The sequence below is a fragment of the Astyanax mexicanus genome, chromosome 16, assembly GCF_023375975.1.
Source record: "Astyanax mexicanus isolate ESR-SI-001 chromosome 16, AstMex3_surface, whole genome shotgun sequence".
NCBI classification, from domain to species: Eukaryota; Metazoa; Chordata; class Actinopteri; order Characiformes; family Acestrorhamphidae; genus Astyanax; species Astyanax mexicanus.
The window spans coordinates 41,893,416-41,912,598 of NC_064423.1; the positions used below are offsets into that span (position 1 = coordinate 41,893,416).

General features: G+C 36.2%; 1 protein-coding gene across 2 annotated transcripts; it reads right to left on the reverse strand.

Moving 5' to 3' along the window:
• Positions 1–1,317: 1,317 nt before the first annotated feature.
• On the reverse strand, positions 1,318–18,521 carry si:dkey-181f22.4 (receptor-interacting serine/threonine-protein kinase 2). Of its 2 annotated transcripts, none has more exons than XM_049465391.1 (11): positions 18,086–18,521; positions 16,991–17,144; positions 13,679–13,828; positions 13,002–13,144; positions 12,614–12,663; positions 11,923–12,063; positions 10,700–10,785; positions 9,660–9,728; positions 8,383–8,692; positions 6,913–7,086; positions 1,318–4,588 (listed from the first exon to the last, which is right to left on the reverse strand). In XM_049465391.1, exons 1-11 carry the CDS (start codon positions 18,241–18,243, stop codon positions 4,266–4,268), a joined length of 1,758 nt encoding a protein of 585 aa, XP_049321348.1. In that variant the 5' UTR covers positions 18,244–18,521; the 3' UTR covers positions 1,318–4,265. The 2 variants fall into 2 exon arrangements, with proteins under 2 accessions (XP_049321348.1, XP_049321347.1); XM_049465390.1 differs by having other exon boundaries at positions 16,991–17,147.
• Between the last annotated feature and the right edge of the window lie 662 nt (positions 18,522–19,183).

The window sequence follows — 19,183 nt, forward strand, 5'->3', positions numbered from 1 at the left end:
ACATTAATATATATATTCTTTTACAATCAGTTCTATTTTATATACATATATATGCACACACATAGTGTGGTATCATGCATTGACAAGGTACAACAACTACATAACTATAATTAATTAGTTAAATAATGAAACACAGAAATAAGGAGTTAGTTAGTGATTTATGACTTGTGAATATATTATATATTACAAGGTTTTGGTTTAAACAATAGCAATATAACACTTTGCTTAAGGTATTATATATCTTAAGTCTAATATGAAAAAAACTGAATTCTTTTATGTATTTTTTTTTTAAATCCAGATTTTTCATTATAAATCCTTTAATTTGACCAAAGATCACATGCTCAGATTTAAGGCGAGAACTTAAACACCAGAACAGCTTGTTAAATATTACAGCCGGAGTGGCAATTTTAACACGTCCACCTTAAATCCCCCCGCAGCAGAGCGTCCACACTTTACTACGAAACAATTCAGAGTAAAGAGAACCACCCGCAATTAGAGCATCACTGTGAGGAGCTGCAGTACCACACACACACATTTAAACTCACACTAACACACACACACACACACACATTTACACACACATTAAACTCTGACGGTTCTGACCCACTTTATTACTTTCTTCTTCAAAAGCACAAAAACAAAACCCATAGAGTATATAATCCAATCACAGATCAATAATACACTGTATTCATCACTTAATCACACCCAATACTGATTAATACACACCGTTCATTATCCAGCACATTAACATACCATATATATATAAGAGATCACTTCTGACACAGTTTCACAGTTTCTGAATCAGTTTCTCTGATTTATCTATTTATAGGTTTATGTTTGAGTAAAATGAACATTGTTGTTTTATTCTATAAACTACAGACAACATTTCTCCCAAATTCCAAATAAAAATATTCTCATTTAGAGCATTTATTTACAGAAAATGAGAAATGACTGAAATAACAAAAAAAGATGCAGAACTTTCAGACCTCAAATAATGCAAAGAAAACAAGTTCATATTCATAAAGTTTTAAGAGTTCAGAAATAATCAATATTTGGTGGAATAATCCTGGTTGGTTTTTAATCACATTTTATTTTCATGCATCTTTGCATCATGTTCTCCTCCACCAGTCTTACACACTGCTTTTGGATAACTTTATGCTGCTTTACTCCTGGTGCAAAAATTCAAGCAGTTCAGTTTGGTGGTTTGATGGTTTGTGATCATCCATCTTCCTCTTGATTATATTCCAGAGGTTTTCAATTTGATAAAATCAAAGAAACTCATCATTTTAAGTGCTCTCTTATTATTTTTTCCAGAGCTATATATATATATATATATACACTCTATGGAATGATTTCAGTACCAACATGATTTGGATTTGAATTCTTCATATAAATTTAGATCTGATCTGGATCTAACAGATCGTGTATTGCACAGTGTGTATGTGTGTTTAAGACATGCTGCAGAACATATTCAAATAATTCAGTTCATAATTCAGATTAAAATCTCAGAAATACGACATCTGGATACTTAGATAAAGCATACAAACCAATAATAACAAATCTATTATTATTGCCAGAGATGTAAAATAATTCAGATTTATACAATTCAAATTCAAATCCGGTTGGTACAAAAAACATTCCACCATAATAATATTACACAATACATTACATAATAAAAGCTCTTGTTACAAGATACCCACCATCTGATCTACATCTGAGCAGAGACTCATCTGCTCTGATTACAGAGAGGATTCTGTTTCCTGTACAACATGCACAACTAACTCACCACCTTTCAAACCACACGTTCAAAAAGTCTATATAATAAACACACATTAACATACATAATAAAAATAAACTTTAAAAATAATCATAACTGGATGTCTTGTTATTATGGAAAAAACTAAAATATGAAATGAATGTCTGAAAACCATTATTACAAACATTTTTCTTAATCGTATTACTGCAGTTATCTGATTATTCAAATGTAAACAGCATATTCTGATTTCTTACATCAGATAAGAGCTAAAATCAGATTAGGAAATTCCAATAAAGAGAGAGGAATTTTATCTCATTGCTCAGATTTCTGATTACTGAGATAAAACATAAGTTACAGACTTACTGCTGTTACTCTCTATTGCAGCAGCATTTACACACTTACACACTTATAGCACATTCACACTTTCATCATCATAATAACTAGAAAAAGACACAGAAACACAGAGAACTCTGTTAAAACTATTAAAAGTAGAAGTTCTTTCTTTTCTTTAGTGCAGGGGTGTCAAACTTATTTTGGCCGAGGGCCACATTAGCATATTGGCTGTCCTCTGAGGGCCAGATGTAACATAAATATAAGAAAATGTAACCAGATGTAATATAATATGAATGTATTTTCTCCTTAATGTAATAACTCTCAATATACTATTCATTCAATCAAATATTACAGTTGCATGGAAAAAATGTTTGCTTGTTGCTCTATTAACATAAATCCTTTTAATTTGTCATGTTATGAAATCCAAAAACTCCATAAATCAAGAACCAAACTATACAAGTGAATAGAAATGACATAAAATACAAGTTATATTAACTTTGATCACCACAACACCACGGCTGCAAGGTTAGACTGTTGAAGGCTACTGAAGACTATTAAAGTCTATTGGAGGTTATTGAAAGGGTTATTGAGGGCAGAAATCAGTATAGGCTGGTTAGATAAGTGATTCACGTGCTCGTACTTTGCTGTGGTGAAACTGCGACTAGCGCTGTCACAGTGATGTTTATTAACGTCATTAAAACTGATTTTGTCAGCTATTGTCTTATAAATATTTACACAGAACTTATATCTCTTCTAAAAAGTGTTTATTTTGGTCAGTAACACTTTTCGTAACACAAAAGGCATACCGGTCTTTCGCCTTGAAGCACAGCCGTCCGTCTGCATCAACTTCTCTTTTTCTGGACATTATGGGATAAACATTTATATGTCTCAATTCCACCCGTGAAGTTACACCTTCCCTCCGGCAGGGTTTCCACATCAATGACTACACTGCCGTGTAGTGGCAGTAAGCCGTAACTTCGCGGGTAATACAATCGACAAGCATTGTGGGAAATGTAGTTTTTGGTCAAAGAACGCTTCTGACCTATTTATTATAGACACTTAAGATCTTACAAGCTCTCGCGGGCCACATAAAAGGACGTGGCGGGCCACATTTGGCCCGCGGGCCTTGTGTTTGACACATGTGCTTTAGAGAAATTACAGATGAAGTCAGAGAGCGGTGAGTACTGTTTCCTACACCTTCAAATAAAGACTCTTGGAAACTGGAGAAAATAATCTGCTACAGGAAGACGTCTGGCTGACCCACATGGAAACAGCAGCTTTAGCTGTTACTTAAATACTTAAAATGATCTTAAAAATAGGACATGAACCAGAAAAATATTTTATTCCCTGTTTTTGATTAAAGGTGCCAAATAATACATGTATTATTCAGATTTTGAGTTTTTTTTTTATGTGTGAATAGTAAGCATGTATAATAACGGTAATAAAAACTATTAAAGTCTCTAACTATCAAGTCTTTTCTTTAGAGAAATTACAGATGAAGTCAGAGAGCGTCAAGAACGGGATTTCCTACACCTTCAAACTCAGACTCTTGGAAACTGGAGAAAAAAAACTGCTACAGGAAGACGTCTGGCTGACCCACATGGAAACAGCAGCTTTAGCCTTTAGCTCAGATTAACATGATTAAGGACTGAGACAGGTGAAGAACTGCAGTAATAAAGCCACTGATAAGATGAAGATAAAATAAATAATGCTAAACTATAGGACTGTTCTAATGTCTGATTAATGGACTTAAAAAGGAATTTCCCTCTTCAACAGAGTTCCCTTTTTTCTACAGAGTTTTTATCAGTTTGATTCTCTGAATGCACCTTTCCCTTTAACACACCTGGGTGGATGAGGGGGCGGAGTCAGCTCTGACTCAGTATTAACCTCTTTAACACCTCTATTAACCCTTTAACACATTTAACACCTGTGTTTCTAACAGATCTGTTGCTGTTTTCTGTGATTGAGCACCGTTTACAGTTGTCTTTTAGGTTTTGTGTGCTGCTCTGATGTAATCTGATCAAATCAGATCAAATCGTTTGATCAGGCTGGAAGAGGGTAAAGATGGTGAAGATGTCTCACCTTCCAGAATACTGTCTCTGAACCTGAACCACATCAAAGGAATCAAAGGAATGAAAGGAATTCCTGTTTCAGGAGAGGCGTGGCCTAACAGCGCTCAGCCGGCCTGTCCTGTAGACGGGGTCCGGGGCCGGGCGTGGCCGCGGGCAGCCCCCGCCGACACCAGGCCCAGGGTGCTGGCCACCAGGATGGAGACGTTCTCGCCCAGGCAGGCGCAGACGTCCAGCAGGCAGCGGGTGCGAGCGGTCAGCGTGAGAGCGGCGGTGATGAGTTCGTAACTCTCGCGTGTTACGGCCTGTCGGGACCGCAGGACGTCCAGCAGGTTGTTGAGTCGCCCCTCGGTCATGCGATGGACGATGACCTCCCGCCTCTCCTGCAGGAGCCGGCAGCAACTCCACCCCGCAGACGAGCGCTGGCATCCTGGAGGAGATGGCAAAGAGAGAGAGGGCGGGGTTAGATTTATTAAAATGAGAAAAAATTGGTTAGAAAAGGAAGCCAAAATCAAGTGTATTAAAAAGTCAAGTTTATTATATTGTCAGTCTGCCTGCCATAAACTGCTCACACTAAATACGCCAACTCCCAACGTGTACTTAAACCAGACCTTTCGGATGTTACTGATCTAACTCACCAAGTTTCTGAGTACCCACACCTGTTCCTGTTTGCATAAATACCCCGTGTTTCTGTTCCTCGCTCTAGTATTGAATCCAGTTTCTAGCTTTTCTACCTTGCATTTATTTTGTTTACTGCTCTTTCGTTACCGACTCGTTTTTTGTATTTTTTCCTTTTTTTTAGCTTTTTCCTTCTCTCCCGTGTATAAACCCTTTTGCCTGCTCTCTTCCTGGTATGTTGTTTACTATTGCTGATGTTTTACAACTATTAAAATAGTTTTAATACATGCAGGATAGAAGACCTTCAGATCAAATCAAATCAAAATTAACATCACAAAATAAATGTGTACAGGTGAGTGAACATCGAGTAGAATAAGTAAAATAAAATATACAATTACCTTAAACAACATACACAATAACTAAAAACACTATTGACATACAGTAGTATGAAAAGTTTGGGCACCCCGGTACTCACACTGGACCTTCAGGACACTGCTGATCATGTGACGCTACAGTATTCTAACTCGCCAAGCTTCTGATTACCCACACCTACTCCTGCTAGTTTAAACACCCCCTGTTTCTGTTCCTCGTTGCCTGGTATTGAATCTAGTTTCTATCTTTTCTACCTCACATTTCTTTTGTTTGTTGTTCTTTTGTTTGTTGTTTGTTTTGTATTTTTGACTACTCTTTTTGCTTAGCCCTTCCCTTGTTTTGGATCTCCCATATATGACCCCTTTTTGCCAGCCCTCTCCAAAGTATGTTGTTTACTATTTCTGCCATTTTGTTACTGACCCTGCGCTACAACTGTACACTCTTGTCGCTTTTAGACTCTTTAGCTCGTTTTCTGCGCTACAACTGTACACTCTCGTCACTGTTAGAGTCTTTGGCTCGTTTTCTGCACTACAATTGTACACTCTCGCTGCTTAAAGACTCTTTGGCTCGTTTTCTGCACTACAACTGTACACTCTCGCCACTGTTAGAGTCTTTGGCTCGTTTTCTGTGCTACAACTGTACACTCTCGTCACTGTTAGAGTCTTTGGCTCGTTTTCTGCACTACAACTGTACACTCTCGCCACTGTTAGAGTCTTTGGCTCGTTTTCTGCACTACAACTGTACACTCTCGTCACTGTTAGAGTCTTTGGCTCGTTTTCTGCACTACAATTGTACACTCTCGCTGCTTAAAGACTCTTTGGCTCGTTTTCTTGACTACATTGCACAGTGGCTGGTAGGGCAATGGAGACTTCAGAAGGGCTCATTCACCCATAGTAAAAATAATTGTATAAGTGTGTAGTTGAAGTGAAGTTTCTGACTGAGCTCTCTCTCTCTCTCTAACTGAACATAACAATTTCGATTTATATTTAAAATAATAAAATAACTAATCACATAAAATGACCCAAAATACAAAGACACCATGTGACCTCGAACCCTGAACTAAACTAAAACAGCCCAGAACAGAACAACTGTATTGAGCAGCAGGAATGTGACTCCTCCACTCCAACCTCATTCCTTCACCTTCATCATCACTAATTCCCACACACACACACACACACACACTTTCTCCAGCTAACCGACAAAGCTAAGGGTCAGAGATGTGATTAATAAAACCACATAAATTACAAAATCAGTACAGATAAACAGTAAAATACTCCCTCCTGCACTCAGCTATACTGTACTGTACACACTGCCCTCTGTTAAAAAGCTGAAACTAAGACTTATCCTGAGAAAAACACGACGCCTCGGGGGAGGAAACGCACTGGATACAGATAAGGCCTCGGCGGCCGTGTGGTTCAGGAAGCTGGAGAACAGCCTTGCAGAAGTGCTTACTGTGCAGCAGCGAGAGCACGGATCACACGGGAACGGGTTGCCATGTTTGTTAAGAGTAAATTTACTTTAGCTTTACTCAGCAGACGAGTTACAGCACACAAATAAAGGCCTTAAACTGAATTAGCACTGAATAAAAGATACACTATGATATTACACTATGGATGAAAGAAGTTTGAGATGTTTTAGGGACCAGGGAACCCTTTGCTCATTGCTATCTTACATCCTGTTCATCTTTTCATTCGGAGCGAAGGTACTGTAATAATAAAGCCATGCAGTGTATTTGAGCAAAGCTTATTTAGCAGTTGTAATTACCCTGGTTTCTATAGCAGGGGTTTTGGATCGCTGTTGTTGGAGAACCACATGGTGTGTTTGGAGGTGTTGGGTTCGAGGTTCTGGTCTGATTTACTCCACAGACTGCAGCACACTGTCTGAGACCCGGGCTGTGGCAGGAGATGCTGGGGGGTCTCCTGGACCAACTGGGGCTTTCTAAAAAGATAAAAAAAACACAAACAAAAATAATAATCCTCAAATGAAAGTGAACACAAAGGATGCAAAAAAATATTGAGATATTGCACTTTTTATACAGCACTGGTGAAAATGAAGAGAGCACTTCAGTTTCTGAATCAGTTTCTCTGATTTTGCTATTTATAGGTTTATGTTTGAGTAAAATGAACATTGTTGTTTTATTCTATAAACTACAGACAACATTTCTCCCAAATTCCAAATAAAAATATTCTCATTTAGAGCATTTATTTACAGAAAAGCAGTTCAGTTTGGTTTTGATGGCTTGTGATCATCCATCTTTCAATTTGGTAAAATCAAAGAAACTTATCATATCAAGTTCTATTTTTATCCAGCTTTGCAAATACTGTGTCTATTTCTGTGCTTTATTTATTACTGTGTTAAAATCTTGCCCACTATAGATCCAATTGTTCTGACTGAATATGAGATAATATTTTTTATTATTTTTTCATTTATTTCTAATTTTATCCTATTTATCCCAGGCCAATGACCCTGCCCAGTGTTAAGGACTGAATCAGACTCTGGCTGCTGATGCTAAAGGAGAAGCAGCATGACCTACTATACTCTCTCTCTCTCTCTCTCAGACTTCGGCTGCTGATGGAGGAGCAACTTAGTGCAGTAAACCACTCTGAACCCCACAAACCTCATATAAAACCTCAGATTTTATGGATATGATCATGTGTTTTAATACTATTACATGAACAATTTGCAATAAACGATGGCAATAGTTCGCCTTGCTTACAGTATTGAAATAGATTGCGATATAATGTGTTATATTGAATCGTGAACCTTGTATTGTGATACATATTAGGGGTGGGCGATATGGCTCTAAAATAATATCACGATATTTCAGGGTATTTTTGCGATAACGATATACTTGGCGATATAGGAAAACTAAAATAATTAATTAATTTCAGGAATATAGTGTAAGAGTATAACAGTATAATCATAATGTGGCAAAATAAATAATATAGCATAAAATAATATAATGCAGCAAAAGATATTGCAGAATATTTAGTGCATGCATATAAACTGCAAACTAAAACAGTTATACAATAAATACACCTAAAGCTTCACAGTAAATAATAGACTACTTTTAAGACAGAACAGCTCTATTATCACGATATGGATTTTTAATATCACAATATTTCTGTGTCACGATATATTGTATGCGATATAATATTGCCCACCCCTAATACATATCATCAATGTTTTGTAAAAATATAACTGTATTTAGCATCACAGGGACTGAGCACTCACCCCTGCAGCACGCCGTCGGAGGACAGGGTGTCCGGGGGCAAGCTGATGGAGGTGAAGCTGATGGAGGGGAGGGTGATGGAGGTGAAGCTGATGGAGGGGAGGGTGATGGAGGTGAAGCTGATGGAGGGGAGGCTGATGGAGGTGAAGCTGATGGAGGGGAGGCCCTGGCTGCAGTGGGTAAAGCTGGACTGGCTCTGGGACTCGTCCCCTCTGATCTGGAGCTCTGTGGATCAGTGTTATTTAAGCAGATCACGTTCAGCGGCATCGTTTTAGAGGTCAGGATCTTCGGACACGCGCTGCCGCTGGAGCCCTGGAAACATTTGCAAATATTTAAATTCACAAGTAATTTGGTTTAATTTGTTTAAATCATTTGAATAAAACACAGATCAGAGAGAAAAAGATCAAATATTTTGATAATCACCATCAGAAAGCCTGTGAATGTTTTAAATAACTTTTTTTATTAGTTTATTAATTTATTTAATTTATTTTTGTTTATTTATTCCTTTTTTTTATATATTTTTATATTTTACTTTAATGTTTTATACTTTCATTCTTGTTCTTAGTTCTATTATTTATTTAATAACTTCTTATCATTTTTAACATTTTACTTTATACTTTTTTATATTTTATACATTTTTAACTTTTTATGTGTCAAATTAGGTTTTTATGATAATTTAGAGTTTTCTGGTTTATATATATTTTTATTAAATGTTGATTTAATTTTTTTTTTTTACTATTTTATTTCGTATTATTTCTAAATTATTACTGAACTGCTTGAATTTTTACACCAGGAGTAAAGCAGCATAAAGTTATCCAAAAGCAGTGTGTAAGACTGGTGGAGGAGAACATGATGCCAAGATGCATGAAAAAAACTGTGATTAAAAACCAACCAGGGTTATTCCACCAAATATTGATTATTTCTGAACTCTTAAAACTTTATGAATATGAACTTGTTTTCTTTGCATTATTTGAGGTCTGAAAGCTCTGTATCTTTTTTGTTATTTCAGTCATTTCTCATTTTCTGTAAATAAATGCTCTAAATGAGAATATTTTTATTTGGAATTTGGGAGAAATGTTGTCTGTAGTTTATAGAATAAAACAACAATGTTCATTTTACTCAAATATAAACCTATAAATAGACAAATCAGAGCTGTATATCTTTAATATTAATCTACACTGTAGAAAATGTATTAAATAAAGAAATAAAGAGAAACACTGAATGAGAAAGTGTGTCTGGTGCTGTAATGTTCAGTAACGCTGGGAAACAGAAAACTCACCTCCAGGTTGTTGAGCTCTATGGGCAGCTCCCACCCTGCGGAGTGTTTACAGTTCAGCAGCGCTCTCTCCTGGAGGAATGAGAGAAACACACTCAGATCAGGTGTATCTATCTGTCTGTCTGTCTGTCTGTCTATCTATCTATCTATCTATCTATCTATCTATCTATCTATCTATCTATCTATCTATCTATCTATCTATCTATCTGTCTATCTGTCTATCTATCTATCTATCTGTCTATCTATCTATCTATCTGTCTATCTGTCTATCTATCTGTCTATCTATCTATCTATCTATCTATCTATCTGTCTATCTATCTATCTATCTATCTATCTGTCTATCTATCTGTCTATCTATCTATCTATCTATCTGTCTATCTGTCTATCTATCTGTCTATCTGTCTATCTATCTGTCTATCTATCTATCTATCTGTCTATCTATCTATCTATCTATCTATCTATCTATCTATCTATCTATCTATCTGTCTATCTATCTATCTGTCTATCTATCTATCTATCTATCTATCTATCTATCTATCTATCTATCTATCTATCTGTCTGTCTATCTATCTGTCTGTCTATCTATCTATCTGTCTATCTATCTATCTGTCTATCTATCTGTCTATCTATCTATCTGTCTATCTATCTATCTATCTATCTATCTATCTATCTATCTATCTATCTATCTATCTATCTATCTATCTATCTATCTATCTGTCTATCTATCTATCTATCTATCTATCTATCTATCTATCTATCTATCTATCTATCTGTCTATCTATCTATCTATCTGTCTATCTGTCTATCTGTCTATCTATCTGTCTATCTATCTGTCTATCTATCTGTCTATCTATCTATCTATCTATCTATCTATCTATCTATCTATCTATCTATCTATCTATCTATCTATCTACTGTAACTGGAAACAGTGCACCAGATTATAATCTGCAGAGCTCTCCGGGTTAAATAGATGTTAAATAAATAAAAATAATAATACAATTATGGCTGTAGGTGAAGAGAAGACTGATGTGATTGATTATTACCCTGCATGATCTCAGTCTGAGAGCAGCATCAGCAGAAACCTCCGAGCTGAACGAGGCCACGGCCTTCCTGAGCTCCTCCACACACTCTGTACACAGATTACATTAGATTAGATTAGATGAATGAGATTAGATTAGATTGGATTCAAATAGATTAGATTATATTAGATTATTTAAGATTAGGTAAATTTATATTTAGATTAGATTTTAGATTAGATGAGTCTGAATAAGAAAAAATGAGAATGGATGAGGAAAAAATGTATTAGATGAGATGAGAATGAATGAGATTAGATAGGATTAGATAAAATTAGATGAGGCTGAAGGAGATTGGATAAGATTAGATGCGGCTGAATTAGGTTTAGATGATATTGGATGAGATTATATGAGATTAGATTAGATTAAATACATTTGGAGGAGTTTAGATTAGATGACACGCAATGCGATTAGATGATATTGGATGAGATTAGATGACAATGGATGAAATTAGATAGGATTAGATGAGATTAGATTAAATTGAATGGGATTAGTTGAGATTAAATGAGACTGGATGAGATTATTTGAGCCTGGATGAGAAAAAAAATGATTAGATGAGATTGAGATTAGATGAGAATGAATGAGATTAGATAAGATTAGATGAGGCTGAAGGAGATTGGATGGGATTGGATAAGATTAGATGAGGCTGAATTAGGTTAGATGATATTGGATGAGATTATATGAGATTAGATTAGATTAAATACATTTGGAGGAGTTTAGATTAGATGACAATGGATGAGATTAGAAGAGATTGGATGAGATTAGATGAGATTATATGAGACTGGATGAGATTATTTGAGACTGGATGAGATTATTTGAGATGAGATTAGATTTGATTAGACTAAATAAAATTAAGTGAGATTAGATGAGACTGAATGAGATTAGATAAAATTGAATGAGATTAGATGAGAATGGTTGAGATTAGATGAGAATGGATGAGATTAAAGGAGACTGGATGGGATTAAGTGAGATTAGATGAGATTGGATGGGATTGGATGCTATTAGATGAGATTAGATTGAATTAGGTGATATGAGATTAGATGAGATTGGATAAAAGTAGATGAGACTGAATGAGATTTTATGAGATAAAATGGCAATGGATAAGATTAAAATAAATGAGATTAGATGAGACTGGATGAGATTGGATGAGGCTAGATGAGATTAAATTAAATGAGATTAGATGAGATTCGTACCTTCAGCCAGGGGGCGCTGGCTGGGTTGGTTGGAGCAGCAGCTGATGATGAGCTGGGTGAGGGCGGGGCACTGGGGGGTATCTGGGGGTAAAAGTTTGGGTTCTGCAGTAAACAGTAGCAGGGTCTGCAGATGATCCAAACCTGAAATATACAAATATATTAAATATTAAACTTTTGTTAAATAAAAAAATATATAAATATATGGCAATAAACTCTGAATTGTATATGTTTATCACTCCAATGTCCCACAACAACAAATAATATTGCTGTATTTAATCTGATACTTTTTTATTGATTGAAACTACAAGTTTTGTTTTCTTTTTCCTGTACAGCTGCCCTTTGGAGATACAAGGTTTCTGCATGACAGTGATGATGTACAGTAGTTTCAGTATTACATCATAAACTGAACAACAGGATTAAACTGAAAACAGAACAGAAACAGCAGAACCTAAAACACAATCCCACAAAGAGAGAGAGAGTGAGAGAGAGAGAGGAATGTAAGAGAGAAAGAGAGAGAGAGAGAGAGAGAGAGAGTGAGAGAGAGAGTGAGAGAGTGAGAGAGTGAGAGAGAGAGAGGAATGTAAGAGAGAAAGAGAGAGAGAGAGAGAAGAAGTTAAGAAAGAGAGAGCGAGAGAGAGAAAGAGAGAGAGAGAGAGAGAGAGAGAGAGGGTGGGGTGATGACATCACGTACATTCGCATGGTCGTCGTCGGTTCATTACCTCCCAGATCAGAACCCCAAAACTAGAAGTGAGAGAAAAAAATATTTTTTAAGTATATTTCTAAAATTAAAAATGTTTAAAATGTATTGGAAATGTAATTTATAATGCACGTTAGCTGTTCCCCAAACATATTTAATGCAGATTTGGCATATATATGAATATATATGAAACTGACCAATAAATGCATATTTATTAAAAAATATATACATTACTTTAACATATGACAAAAATATTAAGAATATGTAAAATAAATAGATATAGAATTATAGATTACAGAAATATTATATTAGATATGTTCTTTGGTCGTTTCCATCCACTGCAGAGAAATATTTGATAAATACATTCTGAGTGTAAACTGACCTGTATATATCTGACTTTACTGATGGAACTCCTCCTTCTAGAACTTCAGGAGACATATAGGCCAAATCTCTGAAACACGGACCCCCGGCACCGGATACAGACGCCCGTAAATCCAGGACCCCCTGCTGCCCCCAGTCACACAACTGCAAAAACCAGATATCACATTATTGAGATAATATTGTATTGTGATAATGTCATATTGTGATAATATCGTATCATAATAATATTGTATCGTGAAAATATTGTATCAAGATAATATCGTATCATGGTAATGTCATATCGTGATAATATTGTATCGTGTTAATATTGTATTGTGATAATAAGATATCATACTAATAAGGTATCATGATAATTTCGTATCGTGATAATATTGTATCGTAATAATAATGTATCGTGATAAAGTATCATGATAATGACGTATCGTTATAATATTTGATAGTAATAATATTGTATCGTAATAAAATTGTATTGTGATAATATCGTATCGTGATAATGTTGTATCGTAATAATATTGTATAGTAATAAAAATTGTATTGTGATAATATTGTATCATGATAATATTGTATCGTGATAATATTGTGACAATAAGTTATCATGATAATGTTGTATCATGATAATAACGTATTGTGATAATAAGGTATCATATAAGGTTTCACCACCACTGTGAACTGTAGTACCTTGGCGCGGTACTGCTGGTCCAGTAGAACGTTGGTGGTCTTCAGAGCTCCATGAACCACAGGAACGTCATGCAGGAGCTTCAGTCCCTCAGCCACGTCCAGCAGGAGCTGCAGCCGGAGCCCTGAGGGCAGATCCGGATAGAGCTGAGTCTGAGGAACCAGAACAGAATCATTAAACCTCAGAACCACAGACCCATTTCCATCATCACCAAACCTCATAATTTGATGTAGATCCTTTACAGCTATAACAGCTTAAGGTCTTCTGAGTAGGCTTTTCACAAGGTTTAGGAGTGAGTTTATGGGAGTTTTTATTTGTGATGTCAGACACTGATGTTCTGTTCAAACAAAGTTAGAAGAATGACATTGTCTGGAACTAAGGGGCGGAGCCTAACTCCTGAACAACAACCCCACACCATCATCATAATGATCCCCCCTCTACCAAACTTTACAGTTTGGTGAAGTACTGCAGTCAGAATTCTATGATTGGTTTTGGGGAGTAAATATTTTTGGCATAGTCTACGCAAAATGTATTTGTGTATATATTTGAAAAATGTATTAAAATGTATTTTCTTGTGGACCTTTCCTTCTTAATGGACTGCAATTGTTTAAAATAAATTCATTTGACATTTTCTGAGTAAATAAAGAGTACAAATCAAACAATGTAGGGTTTGCTTACACTGCTGTTAAATATATGATGATACTTTATTACTAGTATAAATTATAAAGACAAAATAATTGTAAAGACAAAATGCAGTTTTTATGACACCTGAGTTAAATTTCCTTAACCAAACCCAGACCTGATTACTGCCACACCTGTTCTCGAACAAGAAAACAGGTGTGGCAGTAATCAGGTCTGGGTGTGTAAATAGAACCTTCCTGATAAAGAAAAGTTGACCAAAAGATACTCAAAATCTAAAAACTTCAGAAACAAATGGGAAAGAAAGTTATTGATCATCTATCAGTCTGAAAAAGGTTATAAAGTCATTTCTAAAGCTTTGAGACCACAGTGATTCACTAATGGAGAAAAAAAACATGGAACACTGGTGAACCTTCCCAGGAGTGACCGGCCGACCAAAATTACTCCAAAAGGGCATGAAGAACTCATCCAGGAGATCCATAAAAAGAACCCAGAACAACATTTAAAGAACTGCAGGATCTCACTAAAGCCTCAGTTAAGATCAGTGTTAATGATTCAATAATAAGAATAAAGAGACAGGGTGAAAACGTCCTGCATGGCAGAGTTCCTAGACTAAAATCACTGCTGATTTTTTACCACAAAACATCTTGATGATCCTCAAGTATCCTCAAATAAAATAACACAGCATTCCAGAATAAGAATAACATCATGCATACTGTAAAACATGGTGGTGGTAGTGTGATGATCTGGGGCTGTTTTGCTGCATCAGGGCCTGGAAGACTTGCTGTGATGAATGGAACCATGAAGTCAACCAAAAAGTCCTGAAGGAGAATGTCTGGCCATCTGTTTTTTGACCTTAAGTTGAAACAAACTTGGGTTTTGTAGCAGGACAATGACCCAAAACACGTTTTTTCTCCCTTAATAATAAAAACCTTCATTTAAAAACTGCATTTTGTGTTTACTTGTGTTGTCTTTGAGTCATATTTAAATTAGTTTGATGATCTGAAAAAATAGATGGGTCAAAAACATTGTGGGTGGTTTTTAAAGTAGGTCTTTGAAGCTGTACAACAAGTTTCACTGGCTTAACCGGTGTACCTAATATAATGGCAACATGCAGCTCATGCCACCTATGCTGGATTTGTTCATAAGGAAATGCAAAATGCTTTATAGGAAATGGGTTGAGAACCACAACATTCTTTTAGGTCTAGTGTTAAAGATTAGATAACTTATTAGGTAACACTGCACAATAAGGGTCACAAATAACTGTCCTGAAGACTTGTACTTAAATACTGATAACTGGTTAAGTAACATCTTAACTAATTATTAATGGACATTAGCTGATTAAATGATTAAACATTAGTAAATATTAATGCTTAATCATTTTTGTAAGCCCTGTTATTAAATAATGATGATTTTAAGACAGTAGTTTCACATTTTGTAATGCTGTAATAAACTGTTGATTAATGTACCCTTATTGTAAAGTATTACCTTTTATTATTACAGAGCAATATATTTCAGCTATTAATGTAAAAATGTATTGTGTGTAATACAGTATTTAGGTGAATAAATCTACAATAAACTATGATAAATTGGTTTAGTGTTGTACAAGATATACTGTATTACAGCATCTTTTAGTGACTGATGATCATTACAGGGATCCAGTTATTTAGTTCACTGCATTCAAGCTGAGCACAAAGGGCAGAACACTATAGATACTGTAGGCTGACAGTGTTGGTGTATAATTATGATGATATACAGCACATGTGGGGGTTTTATACTGTTTTATATCTATATCAGAATTATATCACATAAACTGAATATATGGAAATATATTTAAGCAATAGAACATGAGAGGGAGTGTGTTATCACGAATAACATCATGGCTGTGATTCGGTCTTAGGCACGAGCCGAAGGCGAGTTTTTTTACAAAATGAATAAAGAAAATAAATCTAAGAACTTTAAGAAATTAAGAATGAATATGCTTAAATATGGACTGTGCCTTCCTCCAAAAAGTAGTTCCACCACAACTGTAACAGAACTGAAACTTAACTACAAAACGGTGTATGGTTCATACAGACTAACACCACGAAAGTTAGCTTGATATCAGAATTGGGAATAAGTGAAGATGGTAACGTTAGGAGCGTGAAATAACGCTAATACTCTCCTCTCCTGCTCCGTGGTCTTCAGGTGAACGCTGCACATTTTTTGAGCATTTCTGCTTGTTTTTGCTGGGGGGTGTTGGTTTTAAATAGCCGGCTGGACTGTGGTTAGGTTAGCATAGCTTGGTTTAGCTCAACATTAGCTTAGCTTAGCCTAGCCTGGCTGGTTAGCGTTCTGGCTGTCAGACGGCATTAGCCGATCGATTTTCTTTCCCTTTTTTCCACAAAAGACAACCAGCGCTGCAGGCTGCCGGCGAGCATGCAGCAGCTGAGCGCTAGCCTGTGCTAAGCTAACGCTGCTGCGGGTGTCCTGTGTGTATAAATACGCCGTTACTCGGCAACGCGTCGGTGGAGTGATACAGGTTTAGTGTGAGAAGGCCGTCATGTTATCACATATATCAGCATGGCTAGAACACTTCTCAACCAATCAGATTGTGAGGTCGGAACTAACTGTTGTATAATGTGATATAAATGTTAGGCATATCGTCCGGTCATTTCATAGTAATGTGATCTCACCTCATACAGTAACGAATGCAGAGATCCCTCAGCCATCCAGTCCCACACTAATCCCAGTAGACCTCCGGCCCGGTACAAACCCAGCGGAACCAGAACCCGCTCAGAACACACCTGACCCAGCGCCAGTGCCTTCTCCACCTGTGCAAGCTGGGCACTGCTACACACACACATACACACAAAAACATTTTTAAAAACATTATTCATTAGTTTATAAAATGAGGGGTTTGTCCAACCATGTCGTTAATGAGACCACAATTAGCCACTAGCTAAAATATGACTGGCTAAAATATGACTAAAAGTTCTCGTAACGCTAAACCCAGAGTCTGTTTATGGATATCGCCCCACCCATCAACAAAAAGAGCCAATCAGCCTGCTGCTTTCCCTTTGATATGGAGATCTGCGGAGGCGCAGTAGCCGGAACAAGCTGTAAGATGATGAAACTGGCACTCATCAGGACCGCCACAGTAAAAAGGAAAAGCAATAGTTTCCTCTGTTGCACAGGATAAGTTCAGTTAACCCTCCTGTTATGTTCATTTGTCAGGAAGAGCAATGGTGTTCCCGGTGAATGTTTAATTATCCAAAATAAAAATTATTCAAATATTCAATACTTTATAATATTTTATATATATTTCAATATTTTATAACTAACTACATTACTAATTATTCTATCCATATTTAGTGCAATGGTGTTCCTTACCTCTAACAGGTAATGATTCAATAAGGATAATCACTTGTTTAAAAACCATAATAATAAATAAATAGACATGTTCAAACTTTTTTTAATGTTTCACTACTTTACTATTTTTGAAAGACCAACATATTAGACAGAATAGTTTTACATAACATTAAAACATAACATTGATTTTTGTTTTTTTAGTTTTTGTTTATTGCAGGGGGTTATATGTTGATTACACTAATTAAGGCAAGCAGAGGTTTTTATACTGAAAAAATACTTGTAATTATTTTTACTTTTTTTATCTTCAAACTATTAAACGGGTCAATTTGACCCGTAACACAACAGGAGGGATAACTTTTAATTCACTACATGATTTATTGTAAAAAGCGCGATTTGATATTCAGAGCACCGGGACTCACCTCTGAGCGGCGGAGCGGCTGAGCAGTTTGACCGCCACACGGCGCGCTGTTCCCCGCAGAGCTCCGCGCAGACAGGCGCCGCCGCTGGTTCTCACCAGACCCACCGCCACCAGCTCCTCCTCCCGGTACCGCTTCAGAACCGGAGCCTGGGTCATCATCTGAACTCCGTCCGATTATTCACATTTACACTCATATACACACTCTTACACACTTACACACACTCATATACACTTATACACTCTTACACTCATACACACTCATACACTCTTAAACACACTCTTACACACTCTTACATACACTTATAACACTCTTACACTCTCATAGATACTCTTACACTCTTACACACACTCATACAGAACTCTTGCATGCTCATACACACCCATACCGACACTCTCTCCTCTCTACCAGCGCGAGCTATGAAGTGGAAAATGCAGCCTTGCATGACATCATGTGTTTATGTGTAATCTGATTGGCTGCTGGCTGTGTGCAGAAATCCCCTATTGAACCCGAGCATCTCAGTCCTACAGGCTCAGACAGGACAGTAATATCGAAAGTAAAACAAAAAGCTTCTGCACAGGATCGATTATCGATTATTAACAAAGGTGTGAAAAGTATCTAAAGTATCTCCACTCATTACTCTACAGTGGGTAGAAGTTTAGATACTAGTGGTTTTATAAAATACTTCTGCAGAAGTTGAAGAAGAATCAACTCAAGCTTTTTACTCTTTAAGTAAAAGTGTTTTTAAAAAGTACTGGAATCAAAACTACTTAAAGTATAAAAGTAATGTAAGGAGAAAAAATAAAGCCAAATAAAGCCATTAATAACAAAGTCTTAGGCCACGCCCACAGAGTCCTATAGTGCACTACACAGCCCCCCCCCCCCTTTCCAAAACACATTTTACTAAGAGTCATAATGAATATAATGTTAAAATATTAAAATGTTAATGTTGATAATATAATTTGGGATTTTGCACTATACTCTTCACTAGTGTTTCAGCTGCATATATGCTCATTGTACATGAATGTATTTTATTTAGTAGAATGTAAATATATTAAATATATTGTTTAAATATAAGTTTTAGTTGGACGTTTGGAGAGC

Coding starts and splice junctions, on each gene's coding strand:
- si:dkey-181f22.4 (XM_049465390.1), bottom strand. CDS start 18,243: ATGATGACCCAGGCTCCGGTTCTGAAGCGGTACCGGGAGGAGGAGCTG. Junction 12,664..13,001: donor GTAAAGTCAGATATATACAG/GTCAGTTTACAC, acceptor TCTCACTTCTAG/TTTTGGGGTTCTGATCTGGG. Junction 8,693..9,659: donor TAGAGCTCAACAACCTGGAG/GTGAGTTTTCTG, acceptor AAATGTTTCCAG/GGCTCCAGCGGCAGCGCGTG.